Source organism: Gavialis gangeticus, unplaced genomic scaffold, assembly GCF_001723915.1.
Source record: "Gavialis gangeticus isolate Ggan-Ray unplaced genomic scaffold, GavGan_comp1, whole genome shotgun sequence".
NCBI lineage: Eukaryota > Metazoa > Chordata > Crocodylia > Gavialidae > Gavialis > Gavialis gangeticus.
The window spans coordinates 15,215,017-15,235,280 of NW_017729022.1; the positions used below are offsets into that span (position 1 = coordinate 15,215,017).

Consider the following 20,264-nt stretch of genomic DNA (forward strand, 5'->3'; position numbering starts at 1 on the left):
CCCCCCCAAACCTAGGAGGCACCAATTGCTGAGCTGGGGAGGGGGCCCATTGTGCTTCTCGGCAGACTCAGAAGTGGAACCAGAAGTACTTCTTGTCCACTTCCAGGTCTGCTGCCAGGCGTGCTGGGGAGCCTCCTGCACTCTTGTGGGATGCTCAGTGCACCCCAACATTGCAGCATTCACAAGTTCCTGCTACCTACAGGTATACAGAAAAACATTTAAAGCTGTCTCTATGTCCAAATCTCCAAATCTTTCCAATTCTCTCCAAAATCGATTCGGAGGGTTCTGATTCTATTTGGAGAGATTAAAGGGTCCTCTGATTTGATTCAGATTCAGAGATTCGTCCACTAAATCGAGCTGAATCTCTGCTGACGGAAGCTTTTCTCAGCCCTAGTCTCTATGCTTTGCTTGTTTGCTTGAACATCTGGAGTGTAAGAAGTGGTTATTTCTGTGATTTCTCTGCTTTGTTGTCAGTGTGTCTGCTGAATGGCAGCAAAGGAGACTTGCAACTTCCTTGACTGTCCTGTTTCTAGCCATGTCTAGACTAGACCAGGGTTCACAAACACAATACATGTAATATATTTAGAAATTATGAATTAGGAGTACATCCATGACATTTTCCATTTCTTAAACCTGATAGGTCTGGGTCAAACCCTTTTGGAACTGTTTCTGCCTAATCATTCGCTATATTTTCTCTGTTGTCTTAATCGAAAGTACATTTTGCGTAGATCCAAAACAATTATTAGTCTAATACTAATTTTCCAAAGTCTGTCACAAGCCCCATAAACTATCCTGATCCCAAAACTCAGATTCCTGGCACAGTCATTGTGTGCAATAATTGTACACAGATTTCTTTTCTTCACAGAAGTGTTTTTGAAGCGTAACTAATATTTGTAAGCTCATTGACTTCCTCAGAAGAAAGGTAGTATAGAAGGATGCAAATCCTAGCCTTCAGAGTATAATTGATAAAGATTAGATTCATTAGAAAAGGGGACCAAGGTAAATCACATATTTGCTTAGACTCAGTAGTGCTTTTCATCTTCAGAACAGCTTTACAAACCTTAATTAAAACCATGTGAATCAAAATACACATGCCTGATGCCTATAAAACGGAATATCCTGCCCAGTAAACTAAAAGGTTTATTTGGTAGGAGGAATTTCCGCTTCCTGAATAGAATGAGAAAAAATGTAATTTTGAGCAACAGTCTTGTTTTTTCTATACACTGAGAATTTTAATATGTGATTTTAAATAAGTTTAGTTTAATTGATAAAAGAGTAGTCGCACAACTATCTGTATGTTGATTGTACAACCGTCTTACTGTTGATTAGTTTAAATCTATATGGAATAGATTAAACCAAAATGATCCATGTGTAAAACCTTTTTCTATACAGAAGCTTGCACAACTGAACAGTGAATGTATAGCTACTTCCATTTTAACCCCAACTTTATTACTAGCTAGACACATCCCAAGATTTTGGGTCTTGTGGGCTTCCCATTTCTAAACATTTAGGTCAGAAACAACATTGGCAATACTGTTTGAACAGAGACACTAACACACCACTTCAAATCAGTTTCAGGTTACTTTGAGCTATGAAGCACTGGAAGCACATTTTCAGCTGAAAGTCAGTACTGACCTTGCTTTTTTGTAATGTGAAAGTCAAGGTTGTAAAATGTTATGGCTTTTTAGGTGCAACAGACTACTCTCTTTGACTTCAGATTACTAGATAGCATGAGATGTACACAGTTTTTAAATCTGAAAGTATTTTTATCTGGACTACTAGCCTGTATGTTGAAAGAGGCCAGTGGTATATTGTTGGAGAGTTAGAATAGCAGGTGTCTTGGAACTGTAATACAATGCTTTTGCCCAAAGTTGTAGATTCATGCTGGTAAAGACCAAGGCAGGTTGTGAGGAACCACATGGGGATCTGGCGCTATTGACCAAATGGGCAACTAAAGGGCAGATGAAATTCAGTATAGATAAGGGTAAACTGATGCCCATAGGCAAAAATAATCCAAACTATACCTACATTATAATGGGTTCTATATTAGTTGTTGCCACACAGGAAAGAGATCTTGGAGTCATTTTGAACAGTTTGCTAAAAACATCAGCTTGGTGCTCAACAGCCATCAATAAGGCAAGCAAAATGTTAGGATTTATCCAGAAGAGAATTATAAACAAAACAGAAAGTAATGTAATGCCATTTTATAAATTCATGGTGCGTCCACACCTTGAATACTTCACCCCGTTTTGGTTCCCACAAATCTCAAAAATGATATACCATATTTACTCAAATAAAAAATGTCCCTGATTATTAGCCAACCTCTCAGTAATTGGATTCTGTATGTTGAAAATGTATACACTCGTTATAATTTTTCAGGTATAGAATCTAATCATTGGAGATTTGCCTTGAATTTGTCCTCTTCCCACTGCTACAGCAGGGAAAATTTAAATCTGGGGGGCAGGTAGCCCTTTTGTTTGCTGCTTCTCCCCAACTTTTTCCCCTGGTAGCCCCTTTTTCCCGTTCTTACTGTCAGACCCTGCTCTCCCTGAGCACATGGAAGTGAGGAACAAATTTGAAAAAACTGGCCTTGAAATAAATGTAGCCATAGTAATTTGCATATAGTACTCATACATTTAATGCATCCCAGAATTAATGCATATTACTTTTTTTTTTAAACTGCTGCAAGTTTTAGCACAGGTACTCCATAAACACACTTGAGCAGCACTGGTACCTACTTAGAGACAGTACAAACATATTTTTCACAAAAAAAAAAAAGTTTACATATGCACACACACATACCTGTCTCATGACTAACATAGTTCACTTGACAGTCCAAAACACACATCTACATTTACAGCATGATCATCCCCCTTACAGTAAATGCACCATACACCTACACACATGTGCTCCTGTGTGAGAGAGTTTAGAGAAAACACAAACTGTGCATGATATTAGTCCAAAGCCAAAGGCTTGTGATTTACTCCACGGTTCATTGACTCTGGTGGGGACCAGCCCAACAGCATTTCAAGCCATGGTGACCTCACAGCTCAGCACTGCTCAGTATATGTGTGTACTCCAGTTACCTCCTGCAAAGGATCCATGTGCTAATTAGCCCCTGACTAACAGCTGAAACTAGGGTTCTTAACATGAGACCTGGTCCAGCTTCACCTCATAGAGGGTGGGATATGTGTGCCAGGCTGAGAGAAGTGCTGACAGAGGGATTGTGGGTGGACTGTTTGGGGCCCCCATTTTGTGATGCTTTCATAGCATTTAAGGCTGATGAAGAAACAGGAATTATTGGAAATGGGAAAGAAAGGAACAGTTCAGCTGTGGGAGTGACAAGGAAGTCAGAGTGTATGCAGTGTAGTGGCTCACCATGACTTGAAAAAGAATTGGTGGTGAGGGGGATTGTGCTTAATGGGCAGTACCATATGTCTTATTCAGATTTGCTATACTAAACAATCCTTGTGGTAAGTTCCCATCAGCATCTTAGTACCTTTTTGGCTAGGGTCAAACTGAGCAGTTGTGGGAAGCCTTAGTGTTCTTGATCTCTATGGGCGTAAGCTGAGCATTCTGGTCTACGTGGACAACTTGGTCCTCCTTGCTGGTGATGCCAAGCCACTGCAGAGTATGTTGAATGTCAGCTCCAAGGTGGTTGAGTGGATGGGACTCCACTTCAACACCACTAACTGCACCTCCCTGCACTTCGACTGCAGGAAGTAAAACACTGTCCTGGACTCCGTCATCACCATCCAAGGAAAGCAGATGAGGTGCCTGAGACACAGAGAGAGCTGAGTCAACCTGGGGACTCCCACTGGAGACTGGGTGAAGCAGACAGTGGAGGAGACCATTTGTAGGATCGTGCAGGATGCCCAGAAGCTGGACTCGTCTCTCCTGGCCCCTGACAGAAGATAAATGTGGTAAACACTTTTTTCATCTCCTGCATCGCGTTTGTCCTGAGGAGCTCAGCGGCTCCCAAGATCCCCATCAAGAAGGTGGACATCAAGATACAGCAGCTACTGAAGAGAAGTGGCTGTACCTACAGCTGTGGACCAACAACAAGGTCCTGTATGTCTCACATCAGCAGGGTGGTGCTAATTTGCCCCGCATGGGTGACCTCTGCAACATTGTGGTTGGTCATTCATGTCTACCACCTCCTGACCTGCCCAGACAAGATGATGAACAGCATTGTCACCAGCACCCTGATGGAGACTGCCCACAAGAGGATCACAAGGCAGCCCACCCAATGCGACCTGGCCACCTTCCTGAGCAGCTTACTGGAAGAAGAGTTCAACTGAGACAGTGGGGACTTTGTCTCGCTGTGGAGTTGAGCCCTCAACACCATGTACCATCTCGAAAAGCGCATCAGCTGCAACTGGACTTGGACCAACGAGCACCCGGAGCTGGAAATCTCACTGCTCCCAGCCCCTAACACCAGCCACATTGCCGTGACCCTCCTAGAGAGGTTCCTGAAGGATGTCATGTGAGCAAACTATGCTGGGAACCTGAGGGCGAAACCTGACAAGAGCAGTGTCTTCAAGTTCACCTCAAACGTGACACAAGCAACCATTTCATGGCCAGCAGGAGCTTCATGCAGTTTGTTGACTGGCACTTCATCCACCACAGCCACCTCAACTGCCTAGCGCTCAATGGTGCTGTCCAGTACGGGTACTACAACAGGAGGTGCTGATGCTATGGCTATGAGACTCTCCCCCATATACTGTATGCAAGCCGCACTCCAGAGCTTATCAACTGTGCCACAATAAGGACCAAGTCTGTCAACTACACCATTCCTGGCTGTAAGAGCCAGCTGTGCCCGGACATCGTTGTGACCAACGAGGACAGCAAGAGCGTGGTGATGGTAGATGTCACCACCTGTTCGAGATCCAGTGGCAAGCTTTGTTTGAGGTGTGAAAACAAGAGGAATACCAGCTGCTGGGGATACAACATGACAGTTGAGGTGCTAATAGTCGGGCTGCTGAGGGCATGTGACCTCAGCATTGAGAGTGTCCTGCGCACCTGCGGTGTATCCTGCCAGTACGCCAAGCTGATGCAGAGCCTCAGTGGTTGAAGGACGTCTGTGTAAAACACGTGGATAGCACCAGTATGTGGATCCCACCAGACTGCTGGCTGGAAGCTACACAGAGGGAACCACTTGAACCCTCCCCTCCCACTCCCACCTCCCCCTACCCACTCCCCTGCAGCACTGAATTTCCTCCAAGGACTTTTAATTCTGGACTCTTCCCCACCCCAGCAATTGTATCCTGCTTGTTATTTGTAACTGTATGTCTTTTCTGAACCTTCTTCCTATTACAATGTGGTGTTGTTGTGCAGGGTCTCCTCTATATTCTCTCTTTTGTAAGAGTCACACCCCCTCCCTCCCCTTCTCCATCCCCCTTCTCCACCCTGAGTTTAGTTGGCTGCATGTTTCTTAGGTAACTTAAGTTGTATTCCCATCCCTACCCTCATCCTCTACTGTGTAGCCCTCTGCTTGGGTTTTTCTGTATTTCCTTGTGCTTTGAACTTGGTCATTTTGAATTTTGATATTTTCTAATAAATTAAACTTTTGGCACCAAGGGGAGGGTGTCAGGGCTGGTTCTGGCCCTCTTGGTGCTAGCCTGGTATTGCAGCACCTTCAGTCCTGGTTCCAATTTCCTGCAGAAGGAACACCTGCCTGGTTTGGATTGTTTTTTTTAGGGCCACACACACAAAAGGTTCACATCAGCATATTTGCCCAATGGGTGTCATGCATTTTATAGTCATGGTCAGTGTTGACTGCATTTAATCAACTTCACAGGAGCACATCCTGCTTTTGGTAGCAGTTTCATGATGGACAATGTATTTAGGGAGATTTCCTTGTATGCGATTATAAGGCGAGGGCATTTTTCCCCCCTTGCCAACTGGGAGGGAAAACCTCATCTTGTAATCAAATAAATATAGTAGGCGAACTAGAGAAGATACAGAAAAGAGCAACAAGGATGAATAGTTGTATGGAGGGGATTCCATATGAGGAGAGACTAAAAAGGCTAGGCCTATTCAGTTTAGAAGAGACACACTTGAGGAGACATAAGGACTTACAAAATACTAAATGGTGAAGAGAAAGTAAATAGGGATTTCTTTTTCACACAGCTTGTAATTAAAGATTAGAACTCATTGCCACAATATGTTGTGGAAGCTGACACTTCAGAAGGCTTATTCAAAAACATTGGACAAATTCTTGGAGGAAAGGTGTATCAGTAGCTATTGAGCATGGGAGTTAGCAGTACAGCCTCTGAATCAGAACTTCCTAGACTAATATGTACTGGAGGCTGCAAGTGGGAGAGAAACTATGGGAAAAATCCTGGTCATACCCTGTTCACTCTCCTTTTCAGCATCTACTGTCTGTCACTGTGACATGGGATACTCTGCAAGATGGACCTACAGTCTGACCCAGTACAGGCACCCCCTGCTTAGTGCTCAATTGGTTCCTGAAAAACTGAGCATTAAGTGAAACTAAACGCTAAGCTAAACCACCTTTCATTTTCACTTTTCTAAAGCCACCAAAATCACTTCCTAAAGTCACCCAAATCACCAGAATCAGGGCTGTCAGAATTAGTGTCAGTTTCAATGCCAGCTGTACGATGCCTTGTGAACGTTATAACGAAACTCACTGAGTGCTAAGTGGAATTGGGTATCAATGCAAAATGAGCGCTTATAGCAAAATAGCATTAAGCGGGGGTTGCTTGTAAATGGCAGTTTTTATATTCTTACATATAACTAATAACAACTGCAACTTGTCATTACAGTTTCAATCTTTTCAAAGAGACTTGAGTTGAGGTAGAAGTTTGCCATTTTAGGGCATCTATTCAGTGTTTATCTTTTTAAACGTGAGCATGATTAAAGGACAAAGTCTATGACATGGTTCTAAGATTTTCTTTTTTTGTCTGGAATGAAATTTGCAAATTTACCTTCATCACGGTCCGAAAGTGAAGTGCCATAAAGGCAAGATTGTATTGAAAAATTAAATTCAGGACAGTCTTTTTTCTTTCCACACATCTTTAAAACTGATCACAAAAATCTGTTCCTTGAATGTCTCAATCTCTTCTTAAAAGGGAACCAGCTAGCTCAAAGTGAATATATGCAGCACAAAACCTGTTCTCCAGAAGATTTATCTTCATGTTCACACTTCTGTTCCTGTTTGTTCCAAAGCAGTAGAGACAGACAGACCTGTGTCTGATTTTTAACAGTTCAAAGATACTCAAGTAAAAGGTAATAACCCTTACTTTGTCAAAGTCTCCAGCATGGATGTTTGGAGGCGGTATATTGCCAAGTAAAGATACAGTTCCTTCTTCAAGGATGTTATAATTTAGATAAATGTAACATACAATAATGTTCTCAAGAGAGTAGGGGTTTCAACTTCAGTACCATGGTATCTGGTTTAGTTAATTACATTTTGTGTTCCAAAAATTGCTCTTATCATTTAGCTGGCAGTAATAATCTTCATTTCTTGTGCAAAAACTGTTTCCATTGTTTTATTCTGTGGCTGTATTTCAAGAGTGTGTAAAGTAAACCCTGTATATTTTCATCCATTTCTGAGCCTGATTGTGCAAAGCCTTGATGTTGTGTTTAATCCTGACCAGTGAGAGTAGCCACATGGCAATAGTTTGTAGAACAGATCTTAAATTTTTAAAGTACGTTGAATTCCTATATGGTGGAATTCCCAGATGTTTTGATATGCTTTGTAATGTTTTTTCATTACTTCAATATTAGCATTTTTTCCACACTGGCATGTAGTCCCAGTTTCTCTGCTGTTATGATTAAACTTGTAAAGTATAGGAGAATGAACTATACTTATCTTTGGTGTCCCTTCATTTATAATAATCTAGAGACAAATTTTATATGTATTATTAGCACCACCTTTCTCTACATGTAAAAAGAATACTACTACTAGTTCAAAAAAAGAATAGTTTACAGATCTGGTTGGTGTGGATGGTGAGCCTTTGCTGCATTGGGAGGGCAGAAAGAAGTGTTCATTAAAGCAGCTATAGTACGTCAGACAACTTAGGTTTTATTTCTTATGAGTAAAGATTGTACCAGTAGTTAGTCTGTAAGATGCAGTCATAACAAGTGTGAATGAAAGAGATTCTTTTTAAGGGATATTATTATCCATTTTAAAGCATTTTAAAGTAATGGATGTAAAACAAATAGTGTTAAAGCATCACCCTTTAGAAATACAGTATAATTTTTTATTCTGTTTTCAGTTTTGGAAGGATATTGTTGAGGATAACGAAGTACGTGACCTCATTTCTGACCGAAACAAATCTCAAGGTGAGATATCTTGAATAAACTGATTAGATGAGTTTTAGTAAATATGGAAAAAGAATGTCTCAAGTTAATGCTTTTTTTTGTAGATATTCCATCAGAAGAATGGATATGGGAATCCTTATTTCACCCACCTCGCAAGTTGGGCATTAATGATATAGAAGGGCAGCGGGTACTTCAGATTGCAGTGATTTTGAGAAATCTTTCCTTTGAGGAGGGAAATGTTAAACTTTTGGCAGCTAATCGCACTTGTCTTCGGTTTCTGCTGCTCTCTGCTCATAGTCATTTTATATCTCTGAGACAGCTGGGACTTGACACACTAGGAAATATTGCAGCAGAGGTAAGGAGTTTCATTTTGTAAAAATTAAAATATCACTTGGAGAAGTTACTACTTCAATAATTAATCAGCTGGATTTTCTTAACTTTTTTCTTGTGATTTTGAAAAAAAAAAAATGGTGAATAATGCTTTTGCAGTTTCAAACCAGAAGACTTAAATGGAATGCAGTGGCTACCCGTAAGATACAGAGCAGACTCCCCAGTTTGTCTGAAAAACATCCTAGTGAAGGAATTTGAATTGAATTCCCATAGTATAGAAGGAAAATGTAATTGAGTGACGTTAGATATTAAAAATATTCATGCAAGTTATAATTCATTACTTTTATAAAATAATACAATAATATTTGTAATTGATAGTAGACACTAAAATACTGCTCATGGTAATGGTCATTATGGGTGCCTATACACAAGTGCAGAGTCTGCTCCGACACACTTTAATTACAGTGCATCAGAGCAGACTTGATTAATTGAGTCTGTTGGAGCGTGGGAATTACCACGCTCTGGCCAGCTTCCGCATCCAGTGTATCAGCATCCCTGCATTTCAAAATGGCAACGGGAGTGCTTAATCTAAAGCTCATGGAGCGTGCTTTAGATAAAGCACCCCTGCTACCATTTTGGGGCACGGGGATGCTGGTATACGAAATGCTCCCGGTGCTTTAATTAAAGCGGCTTCTGGAGCCACTCTAATATAAAGCACCACCCCTCCCCCAGAGCACATGTATAGATGACGTATGAGACCAAGAAGAATTTAGTGAGTTCACATACACTTGGATATATCAAACCTATCTTCAGAGAGGGAATCTTTTTCTGAGAATTTAAATATAAGAGGAAATAGTAACATGCCAGCTGAATTTGTATTATAGCATTATACACCACAGATAAAATATGTTAGGATATTTCATACGTCTTTAAATTGTGCAGTGAGAAATAATAAGAAAGAAAACAGTGCAGTGGTCATCTATGAATAGAAGTTTGACTATCTTGTGTTTCCATGAATATCTGCTCTGCCATGGAGTATGAGATTTTGGGGAGAGTTATTGTATTATTTGTAGCATTTAGGATCTCTAGTTATGGACTATGGGCCCATGATGCTAGGTGCTGTATAGGAAGGGTAAATAAAATTCTACCATATGCCCTTTGTCAAGTGCTGCTGTTTTACAGAACTCTATAAGATATTCATATCTATGTAGATGATGACCCAGAAATTAAAATTTTCTCCTGTCTCTAAATACAAGAATGAAAAAAGGGAGGTTTGTATGTCAAGAGTGTAGCATGCTACCTTCCATTACCTTAAAATAGAAAAAAGGAACTGCAATTAAAAAAAAATAGGCACTGAAAACACAGCTTGTCTTATTCATAGAAGTGAGATCCAGTTCCAACAAATATTGCACAGTAAAGATTTTTGAGAATTGCATTTGATTTACAGATTTAATAATCTGAACGATTGTGACCATGGATACAGCGTAGAATGCAGTGTAAATAATGTTGGGTTTCTTTGTCTTACCAGCTTCTGTTGGATCCAGTTGATTTCAAAACTACCCATCTTATGTTTCACACTGTTACAAAATGCCTGATGTCAAGGGATAGGTTTTTAAAAATGAGAGGTAAGGACTCAGACTGTCTGTCTGTTTTTGAAAATAGTGAGATAATAGTTTTGACTGATTAAAGCTATTTTATATGTTTTACAGGCATGGAAATCTTGGGGAATCTTTGTAAAGCTGAAGATAATGGTGTTTTAATTTGTGAATATGTGGATCAAGAATCCTACAAAGAAATAATATGTCATCTCACTTTACCAGATGTTCTGCTTGTAATCTCAGCACTTGAGGTGCTTTATATGCTCACAGAAATGGGAGAAGTGGCCTGCACAAAGATTGCTAAAGTAGAAAAGAGCATAGGTGAGGGAAAATAAAAAACAAAATATCAGATTTGTTGTTTATAAAGGAAGAACTAACAAAATGTCACGTTCAGGGCTTTGAAAAATTAATGTGTGAGATTGTAATGTGTATATTGCTTCAAGTACTTTTTACATATTTAAATCTGTTCTTCAAGAAGGATTGAAAATAGAATCCAAAGCACAGCAGAATTCTTGTCTCCTTGTACCAAGAAAAACGCAATGTAGTTATATAAAGGGAGTGTCAGCTTAACACAAATCAGCTCACTGTTTGTTTTCATATCATTGTTGGTTTTGTATTTAATGTTTTAGATACATTAGTGTGTCTGATTTCTATGGACATCCAGATGTTTGGACCTGATGCCCTTGCTGCTGTAAAACTTGTTGAACATCAAAGCTCCAACCACCAAGTAGTGCCTGAAATCAGGACGCAGGTAGTGGAGCATGCTTCCTCCCAGGCCCATGGCACAGCTGTGTCAGGTTAGTACTGTTGCAGACGACCCTTTCTATTTCAGTAGAACTTCCTCTACAGGATGTGTGATTGTCAATCTGGCAGGGAGGGTGTATGTGAACATACATAACTATAGTACTGTATATAATTTAGTGATTTATTTGTGCTTAAATGCACCAACTTAGATGTACACATTTTGAAGTGTTGCTGACAAAGTGAATATTAAGTTAGTCTTTGGGGTTTTTGTAAATGAGTAGTTCTTGTAATTACATGAGAGCATTGTGAAGCAACATGGAGTCTTAACATTTTTTCAAAGCTGTTAATCTTGAAAATTTATTAAATGAAAATAACCATAATTTTTTTTTTTAATTAACCTATGCTTGTCAGCAAAGTATCTCTTATGGATCATTTCTATACTTCATAGATGGTATTAAGTACATTTTGCATTGTATTATTTGTGAAGTGCTGGTAGGCGGCAGTGTTCAAAAAGCGTTCTCAAGTACTGGTTGAGGCTATAAAAATGGAGGAAGGAGCTAAAGGAATTATTACAGATGAAAAGCTGAAAAAAAGCTTCTCCTGAAGGCTGTTTAATTTGTCACGTGAACCAACTTCTGCCCTTAAAGCTTGAAGAAAAAAATAATTCATTTTTTAGGTCAATTTCAAAATGTTGTATGCTGATGATGATTACTATTTTTTGTAATTTTATTTTAGGAGTGAAATTCTGCTTGCATTGAAGTGAGTGGCAAAACTCCCTTAGACTTCAGTAGGGCCAGAATTTTTTTCTCTTAGATGCTTATCTTTGACACACACAGTATTTGAAAAGGATTTTTGCTTTTAAATTGATGCACAGAACTATATCCTGCTGCTGTAAGAGTTCCTCTCAGAAATTGACATTTAATATAATGGGAAAATGTCTGTTCCAATGCTTTTCACAAGGATATGTGTGATGTCAATATAGTGACATTCAGGGTGATTCATACAATTAGAGTACAACTTGTTATGGTTTTTTGAAAACATGCACAATTTATTTTTAAAAGTCAGCCCTTCCCCAGCAAGCAGCTAACATGTATTTTTCTTTTTCCCATGAAATTTTTAAGTAGCATACACTTTAAAGACCTTTACAACTTTTCGTTGGTTTTCAGAAATTTCTTTCAGGGTATGAATGTGAACTGTACTAAATAACTAAAACCCATGCAAGTCATAGTCAAATCAAAAGACTTTAGTACTTGCTTGTTTAGACACAGCAAAAAAATATTTTTTCTCCTTCAGTATCTTTTCATTTTCCCTGTTGAATTAAAGGGATGCTTATTTGCTAGATTTCCTACTCAGAACCTCAGGCAGAAGGAAGGAGTAGCATCTTAAAGAATGCAAAATAAAACAAAGCAGGGTGGTACCTTACAGACTAGCTGGGTTAGAGAGGCGTGAGCTTTTTGTAGGCGATGATGTACTTCATCAGATGCTATGAATGGATTGTCCATTCAAAGCATTAATAGTGACCTTTCATAGCATCTTATGTCTCCTAAAGCTCATGTTTCTCTGACCCAGCTAGTTTGTAAGGTACCATCCTGCCTTGCATTATGCCTGACTTCAGACTAACAAGGCTAATCACCTCTGTACTCAGAACTTTTTATCAGTTAATCAGGTTCCTCTTCCTTTCAAAGCTACCTTTATAAAAATGTTAGTTCACAGTGATTTTTTTACAAGCCAGAAAAATCACCATCCATGAAATCTTGACTTTTCGTTAACTGATTGAATTTCTAAGGCCAAGTTTTCTTTAAAGACTATTGCATTGATGTTACTGCATTAATGTAGGTAGACTGATGCAGGTGTAGGGGAATTTTTATAAGTGCAGCTTAGTTAATAAGTTCCCAGAGTAAGTTGTGTTGGTATAAAACCCACTTAGGTCCAACTATGAAGACTGTATTGAAATGCTTGTATTGAATAGGTTACTTAGACGTTTGTGTTGAAGGAGCTAATATCCAAAGCAATGAAGGATGATGGAATAATCCCATTGTCAGTCAGACTTGCAGTCTACAGGGCAATGATTTTCCTCTGCAAACTGAAAACTCAGTAATACGTGCATAGGTGTATGTGTTTATACACAAGCCTGTCTTAAGGCAGTCCCCTTAGTACGTTTAAAATTACATTTAGTTATCTCATCCCATCACTTGCAATTTTTTCAGAAGTTTATCTTTTGGTATAAATTTGCCAACTTTGGGCTGCTCTTTCAGATTTTGTATACAAAAATTGGGCAAGCTTTTTAAGCTAAGTGAAAGGCTGAAAAAATGTTGTCTAGCTTCAGATATTTGAGACTTAAAGATAAGCTGCTTTTGAGTTTTTTGAATACAGAAAGTTCAAAGATCTAACATCTTCCATATAGGAACACACTACTAACCTTTTAAAGTCCTCTTGAAGCAGTAGTTCTTCCTTGAGAGAGAATCCATACATATTGCACTCTTTGAGCATATGGTTCACTGTCAGAATCTTTTGGTCAGCAATGGAAAACCCTTGTCTGTGGCTCATTCTAGAACTAGGGCCCCATGTCCATTTGGATCCTTTATATTGTAAAAATGTAGCTAGCCCCCAGGGCCTCAACAGCAACAACAATGAACAACTAGTAAAGGGTATCAAGAAATGGAGCTCAGCTGCTCTCTCTTTCTTTGCCCAAGGCCTCTGACACAGGTTCCATTTAAGGCATGATGGGATCTAAGCTACAGTCCTAACAGTTGCATCTTCTGCCATGCAATGGGAGCAGTTGTGTCCTGAACCCTAGGGCTGCTCCATGCTGGATGTGTCTCAGGATCTGTCATGGGCTAGCCCCAACTAACCACATGTTTGATTTAGGGTGTTCTACAAATAAGCTACAAATTTGCTGCATGTTATACATGGAATCACTTTTGTGGCTCATTTACTGCATTATCATGCCTTAAATTGACTTGAACATGTGACCGGGTTACTATTTAATTCACAGTTAACCTGTTAATCATGTCTTAAATGTAACATGTCAGAAGCCACATGGAACTGTGGATTGATAAAATCATGAAGTTGGAAGCGACTTTGATATCATGCAGTGCAACCCTTACCAAGACACGATTCACAGTTCTTGAAATATCCCAGACAGATCTCTGTCCAGCTTCTTGAAACCTCCCTGTGAAAGAGATTCCACAGTTTCCTTAGGCAGTTTGTTTCAGTGTCCTGCTATTTTTACAGTTAGGAAGCTTTTCGTGAGTGCTTTTATTTAAGTCTGCTTGTCTATAGTCTAAACTGGAGTTTTTCAACCTATGGCCTGCGGGCTGAATGCAACCCATAAAGCCCAGGTGAATGGCCAGTCACCAGCTGGAGCTCACTGGCACATCAGTGTGGCTCCTGCCAGAGGTGTGTGTCAGTGCAGGGTCTGGGTAAAGCCCTCACTGACTGGTGGTTACCTCAGAGCACTTGCTGCATATGCAGAATTCTAACAATACTCTCCTGTGCAACCCTAGATATACTCTTCTGATGTTAAAGTTTAGCCTCTTGTTTCATAGTTAGTAGGGTCGGAAGGGACCTGAGCAGATCATCAAGTCCGACCCCCTGCCATGGCAGGAAAGAGTACTGGGGTCAAACGACCCCAGCAAGGTGATTGTGAGAGAGGCTTGAGCACCACTGTTCTAAACCAGTTTTCTCATGTCCTGTCCTCTGTGGCAAAGGAGAAGAATTTTTCTCCCTTTTTAATAACACCTTTTCATCTATTTGAAAACTACTGTAATATCTTCACTTCTTTCTTCCCAGATTAATGACTTGGTTCCTTCAGTCTTTCCTTATGTGCTTTACATTCTTACCCCTTCATCATTTTTGTTGCTAGCCTCCAGATAGTCTTCAGTTTCTCTATGTTCTTCTTAAAATGCAGTCCCCCCCCCCACTGAATGACAAGTCCAGCAGAGGCCTAACCAGTCCCAAGTGGAGTGCTCCTAGGTCTTGCATACAGTTGTTCTGTTAATGCAACTCAAGATCGTATTTATATTTTTCATGACTGCTGACCCACTGTAACTGTCATCCATGTGAGCATAACAATTTTCAGTATTTCCTTTGTATGATGATAGACGCTTTGGAATTCTATAATGAGCCTGTACAGGCTCCAGTCCTATGAGTTTATGGGTATTCTCTATTCCTGGGGATGTCAGAGAAGATCAAGTACCATCCACTCTCCCATTTTCTGTACACATACAGCTCCTAGTTTTTCCAGTTGTGACAGCTGAAAAACAACAATCTAGATTGGTGCGGTCCTATTGTGCTGCTAAGAGAGCAGGACCTAAACTTAAAATTGCTCGGCCTGTCAGCAGAAAGTGATCCTCTTCTGCTCTTCTCTTGAGACCTCTTCCACTGCCACCCAATCAAGTTAAAGCTCATTTGAGTAAAATAGAGGCAGAATTAGTGGTATTCTCCTGACCACTAAATATATAGAGTAGATGCCCTGGGATCATATTTCTACAAAGCGATATTTTGTTCTAGAGAACTCTAGGTCTCAAAGAGCCACAATTATTGCAATAAGTTATCCATATCTAGTCTGCTAAGTCCTGGATATGTTTGACAGCAGGATTGTGTAATGATGAAGAAACTGAGAAATGAGTAGCTGTAATGACTCTATAGTCTGTAAGGTGGGAGTTCTGCAAGGGCACTTGTGGTTCAGGCATGACCCCAGCAGACACTGCTGGGCAAAAGATTTCTATCTCATACGCATTCCACTTATCTGGAATGGAATGCATACAGAGAGTGTATTTCTAAGATCTCACAGACACTAAGGTAAGTGACTTTTTCTAAACTTAACAATAAAAATAATTCCCAGGAAGGGAATAAGCTTGGACCTTATTCACTGTTCATCTACATTCATCAAAGTTAGATGGAAGTTCTATCTCCTTATGTTCTAACTTTAAAAATGGTATTCTGCCAATTTGTAAATGTACACTCAGCAGTTAGGGTGAAACTTACTCTTCTCCACCCTAAACCTGAGTAATTTATCTCAGTACAGAGACCTAAGTACATGTACTTCTTCAGCCTTACCTTCACTAATAAAAATAAATATAATCAAACACTTGGACATAAATAACAATAGTAAAGGAAAAACAATTTCCAAATATTTTTTTCTGCTGGGGAAAGGAGTGGAGAAAGAATTGCATGTGAAAGATGCTAGTCATGTATATACTACTGGAAGGTGCTTGGATAATGCAGTGAAGGGGGATATAGGACTGGGGTGAATTTGACTTATTAGGATAGGCACACTGGCTGCGTCCACACGTCATGGACTTTTGGTTATCTGAGGATGACTAGCAGTGGTGCACCTTTTGCCACCTCTACTTTTCCCTGGGGAATGCCTGTGGCAAGTTAGTCTGGGGGTGCTATGGGAGGCTGGGGCCAGCAGCCTTACCTGGGGGCCTCCCAGGGCTGCAGCAGCAATGATTCTGCCATGCAGAGCCTGGCTGGCAGACACAGCATTGTAGGTGTGTGTGAAGCAGGCGGTATTAGATTCAGATTCAGCCTGATTCGGGGGACAGTGATTTGATTCACTGATTCGGATCGCTGTTTTGATTCGGAGAATCAGTGATTCGGCCATAGACACAGCTTTATATGGTTTTTTGTTGTTTTTTTTCTACATACCTCAAGGTACCAGGCAGCTCGTGAATGCTGAGATGGCGGAGCGGATGGAGAGTTCCATGGGAGCGTGGAGGGTTCGCCAGTGTACTCTGCGGCAGACCCAGAAGTGGACTAGAAGTACTTCTGGTCCAGTTCTGGATCTGCTGCTGACTGTGTGGGGGATACCCCTTGTACCCTCCCCAACTCAGTGATTTAGCTGCAGGGGCACCCTGGGTGACCCCTCTCCCCCCCCAGGCCCAGGAGGCACCGTGTGCCAAGCTGACACGGGAGAAGGCCCCCACACGCTCCGCAGCAGACCTGGAAGTGCTTGTGGTCCACTTCTGGGTCTGCCACAGAGTGCGCTGGGGAACCCTCCGTACTCCCATGGAACTCTCCATCTGCTTTACCATCTCAGTGTTCACGAGTTGCCTGGTACCTTGAGGTATGTAGAAAAAACATATAAAGCTGTCTATGGCCGAATCGTCAAATCTCTCCAAATCAAATCAGCGGCTTCCGATTCAATTCAGAGAGATTAATGGGTCTTATTATTTGATTTGGATTTGGATATTTGGCCACCGAATCAGACCAAATCTCCTCTGAATTGAATCGGCAACAGAAGCTTTGCACAGTCCTACAGCATAGCTCTGGGCTGCCTGGCTCTGCTTTTGAGCAGCACGTATTGCCCGTATGTGCGCTGCTCTGCTTTTTTTTTTTTTTCCCCCCAATGGGTTTTTCGACCCCTGGATTTCCAGGGGTCAAAAATATCCTCCGTGCTGCTTCCTTGCCACTGCATACTGCACAGCTATGCTCATCTGGATGTGGGAACTGGGCGCATCCAGATGAGTATACACGTGCGGTATGTGGCACTACAGACATGCTGCATATACAGGCATTCCCAGCACTGCTAATTTGCACTGGGGGTGGGACTGATACCGGGAGATCCCAGTGTAAGAAAAAGAAAATGTGCCTAAAAAAAGTGGGGCGGCGCATGTAGTGGCAGTGCACGCCACCCGAAACCAGAACTCAGCTGGCCGTAGCCATACTCTGGCTGCCAGCCAGGCTCCCTGTTGCTGGATCACCATGACTGCAGCCCCCAGGACTCCAGGTAAGGATGCTGGGGCCAGCCAAGATGCTGACCTCAGCCTCCCCTACCCCACCCAGGCAACTTTCCGCTCACCACAGCTGTGTGCTGCTGCTGTTTGTCCCTGGGGAAACGCACGTGTGCTCATCTGGATGTGCCCAGTGGGTGTGTCCCCACATGCAGGCGCATGAGCTTGCAGCGGTAAAAAAAAGTAGCAACCCAAATTTGTGCTGTTACTTTTTGCCACTGCACACATTCATGCACATGCAATTAAGTGTAGGGCAAATTGCCTTGCTTGGGAAAACTGCCATTTCTCCGCTTCTCCCAACTCTTCCTGTGCTGGAGTAAAGGGTGGGGATGGGACTAGAGGAGGGGAGATGCTCTGGCTGGCTGCGAGGAGAGCATTTACTTGGAAAACTGAGACTGCGTGTTTGCCAGTGCATGCACCTAGAGTGTGCCATGCCGCTTTTTTTTTTGCTATAGTTTTTTTTTTTTACACCAGGAGTTTCAAATTTGCAGCATGGCAAACAATCGGACGTGCCCAGCATGTGGTTTGCAGTGCTTCAAACAGGTTTGAGGCTCCAGAAATTACACGTGCCCGGTATGTGGGAACACGAAATAGTCCTTTCCTACTTTTGAACTGAACGAGTCATTATTGCAATCTCTGTGCCAATTTTAATGAGACCTTGTGCTGCTGCTGCCTTGCTTCAGAATGTTGGCCTGTTGGCCTCTGCATTTTGTGCAGAGACCTCTATCAGTATTTAAAGGAAGTAGATGATGTCCTTTGCTGCTGTTTGACTCACTTCCCCATTTACGATGTTTAAGTGGCATAGAGAGCCTTATACAGGCCTCTGCCCCATGTACTTTGAGATTGGTACAGAGTTACCACTCTGAGCTGTTTAGCCATTTGTGGAGTGTACTTATACAAATGTGTAGCATATATATGATATACCAGTGTAAACAGTGACTTGCACCATAATAGTTTATCTCCAGTTTCAAACCAGGGTAAGCTCTACCAGTGCAGATAGTAGTTTTATACTAACACAGAGCAGCTACAATGATGAAGATACACCAGTCACTAAAAAGCATAGGTGTTGAAGATCCTTAGGCTTCAGCACATTTTTTAAACAACTTGGCATGCCTTTAAATGTGAATTGATTTAAAACAAATGAATTGTTCAGTAAGCTATGGACTTTTTAGGACATGGAAGTGGGATATTCTTTAAATATACATTTATTTATTTTTTTTACTTTAAATGCCTATGCAGCTTTCTGTGCTTACGCATAATTAAATAATCCTTACGTTTTAATTCTGTCAGAATAGATTATGGGTCTTTTGTCTGTCTTTTGTTGTGGGGAAGCTTTCAAAGATATAAAAAGAAATTTGATTTGAAATTTGTTTTTAAGTACTGAATTGTAGAGTACTGTTTGTGTTGCACAAGATATTTAATAGTAATTTACATGCACTGAATTTTGCAAGTAATTATTATGTTTCAGCATATATATTTTTTCCATTCTTCACAGCATCAAGAGCAGCACAGCATGTTGCTCCACCACCAGGAATAGTAGAAATAGACAGTGAGAAATTTGCATGTCAGTGGTAAGTTTTATACAGATATTTTTTGAATAAGAAGAAAATCAAAGGAAAATGCCTGTATTCATGTCAGGCAGTTTTCTAGCTGGTTTCTATTCAGGGTTAGGAAGTCACATTTTTATGGAAAATATAAGTGAAAACATTCTGTCATATTGCTTTGAAGAAATCTGAAAGAAAAATATCTACCAAAAATGTTCACCACGTAACAGATGATCCTGCAAACTAGTTGTCCTTTGCTGAGAGTATAGCTTAATTCCATAACTTCATTTCAAAGCAAATCTTGCAGTAAAATCGTAGATCAGTATTATCAGCTTCATCTTGTGCTACTATAGCAATAGAAAAATATTTCTCAAATATTAGATCTAGACTCCTTGGGAGGCCTAAGGAAAAAAAATGAACATGAAAGCTTCTCACCCCAAAACTAACTTTTTGAATGTTTTTGTCGGTAAAAATAATGTTTGTTGTTCATCAGTTATACAAAAAAAATACTTGGTTCATAACCTTCAAGTAGAGCTGGGTTGATTTTTCCCAAACTAGAGCTCTTACATGTCCACTGAAGTTCTTTTTGTATTAATCTGTTTTGATACAATTATCTAGTCTTGTCGCTCCAAAAACTATAATATAGTATAAATAAATTCCTAAGATGGATCCAGATATAGTGTTGCTTCAAATATTCATTTATATGCAGATGTCTTGATGGTAAAGTAAAGAGCATTTCAGAGGAAACTACACGGTTGCTTAATTCAGCCCTACAGAGAGATTCTTTGCTTAGTTACTGCAGTGTAGAAAGACTAACATAGACGTTTTTGATTATTTAGAAAAAAGTAGCTTATATTTAAATACTTCAAAATCCACCAATTATTGGAACCCTTCCATTTTTTCTTTCGAACTCCACGTAATGCTTCAAAACCCCATAGCTTTGTACTTTGTAGGTCAGATGCATACTAGGAGCGCTCAACCCCTGGCCCACAGGCCAGATTCAGTCCGTCACACAGTCA

At 40.6% G+C, this 20,264-nt stretch overlaps 1 protein-coding gene across 1 annotated transcript in view; it reads left to right on the forward strand.

The window, feature by feature from the left end:
• ARID2 (AT-rich interaction domain 2) overlaps positions 1 to 20,264 on the forward strand; it is a 204,165-nt gene that overhangs the window by 120,648 nt on the left and 63,253 nt on the right. The window contains exons 7-12 of the mRNA XM_019515774.1: positions 8,244 to 8,310; positions 8,394 to 8,644; positions 10,148 to 10,244; positions 10,329 to 10,538; positions 10,847 to 11,014; positions 19,197 to 19,272. Of these exons, the coding sequence (XP_019371319.1) occupies positions 8,244 to 8,310; positions 8,394 to 8,644; positions 10,148 to 10,244; positions 10,329 to 10,538; positions 10,847 to 11,014; positions 19,197 to 19,272 (869 nt within the window). The remainder of the gene's footprint in view (positions 1 to 8,243; positions 8,311 to 8,393; positions 8,645 to 10,147; positions 10,245 to 10,328; positions 10,539 to 10,846; positions 11,015 to 19,196; positions 19,273 to 20,264) is intronic.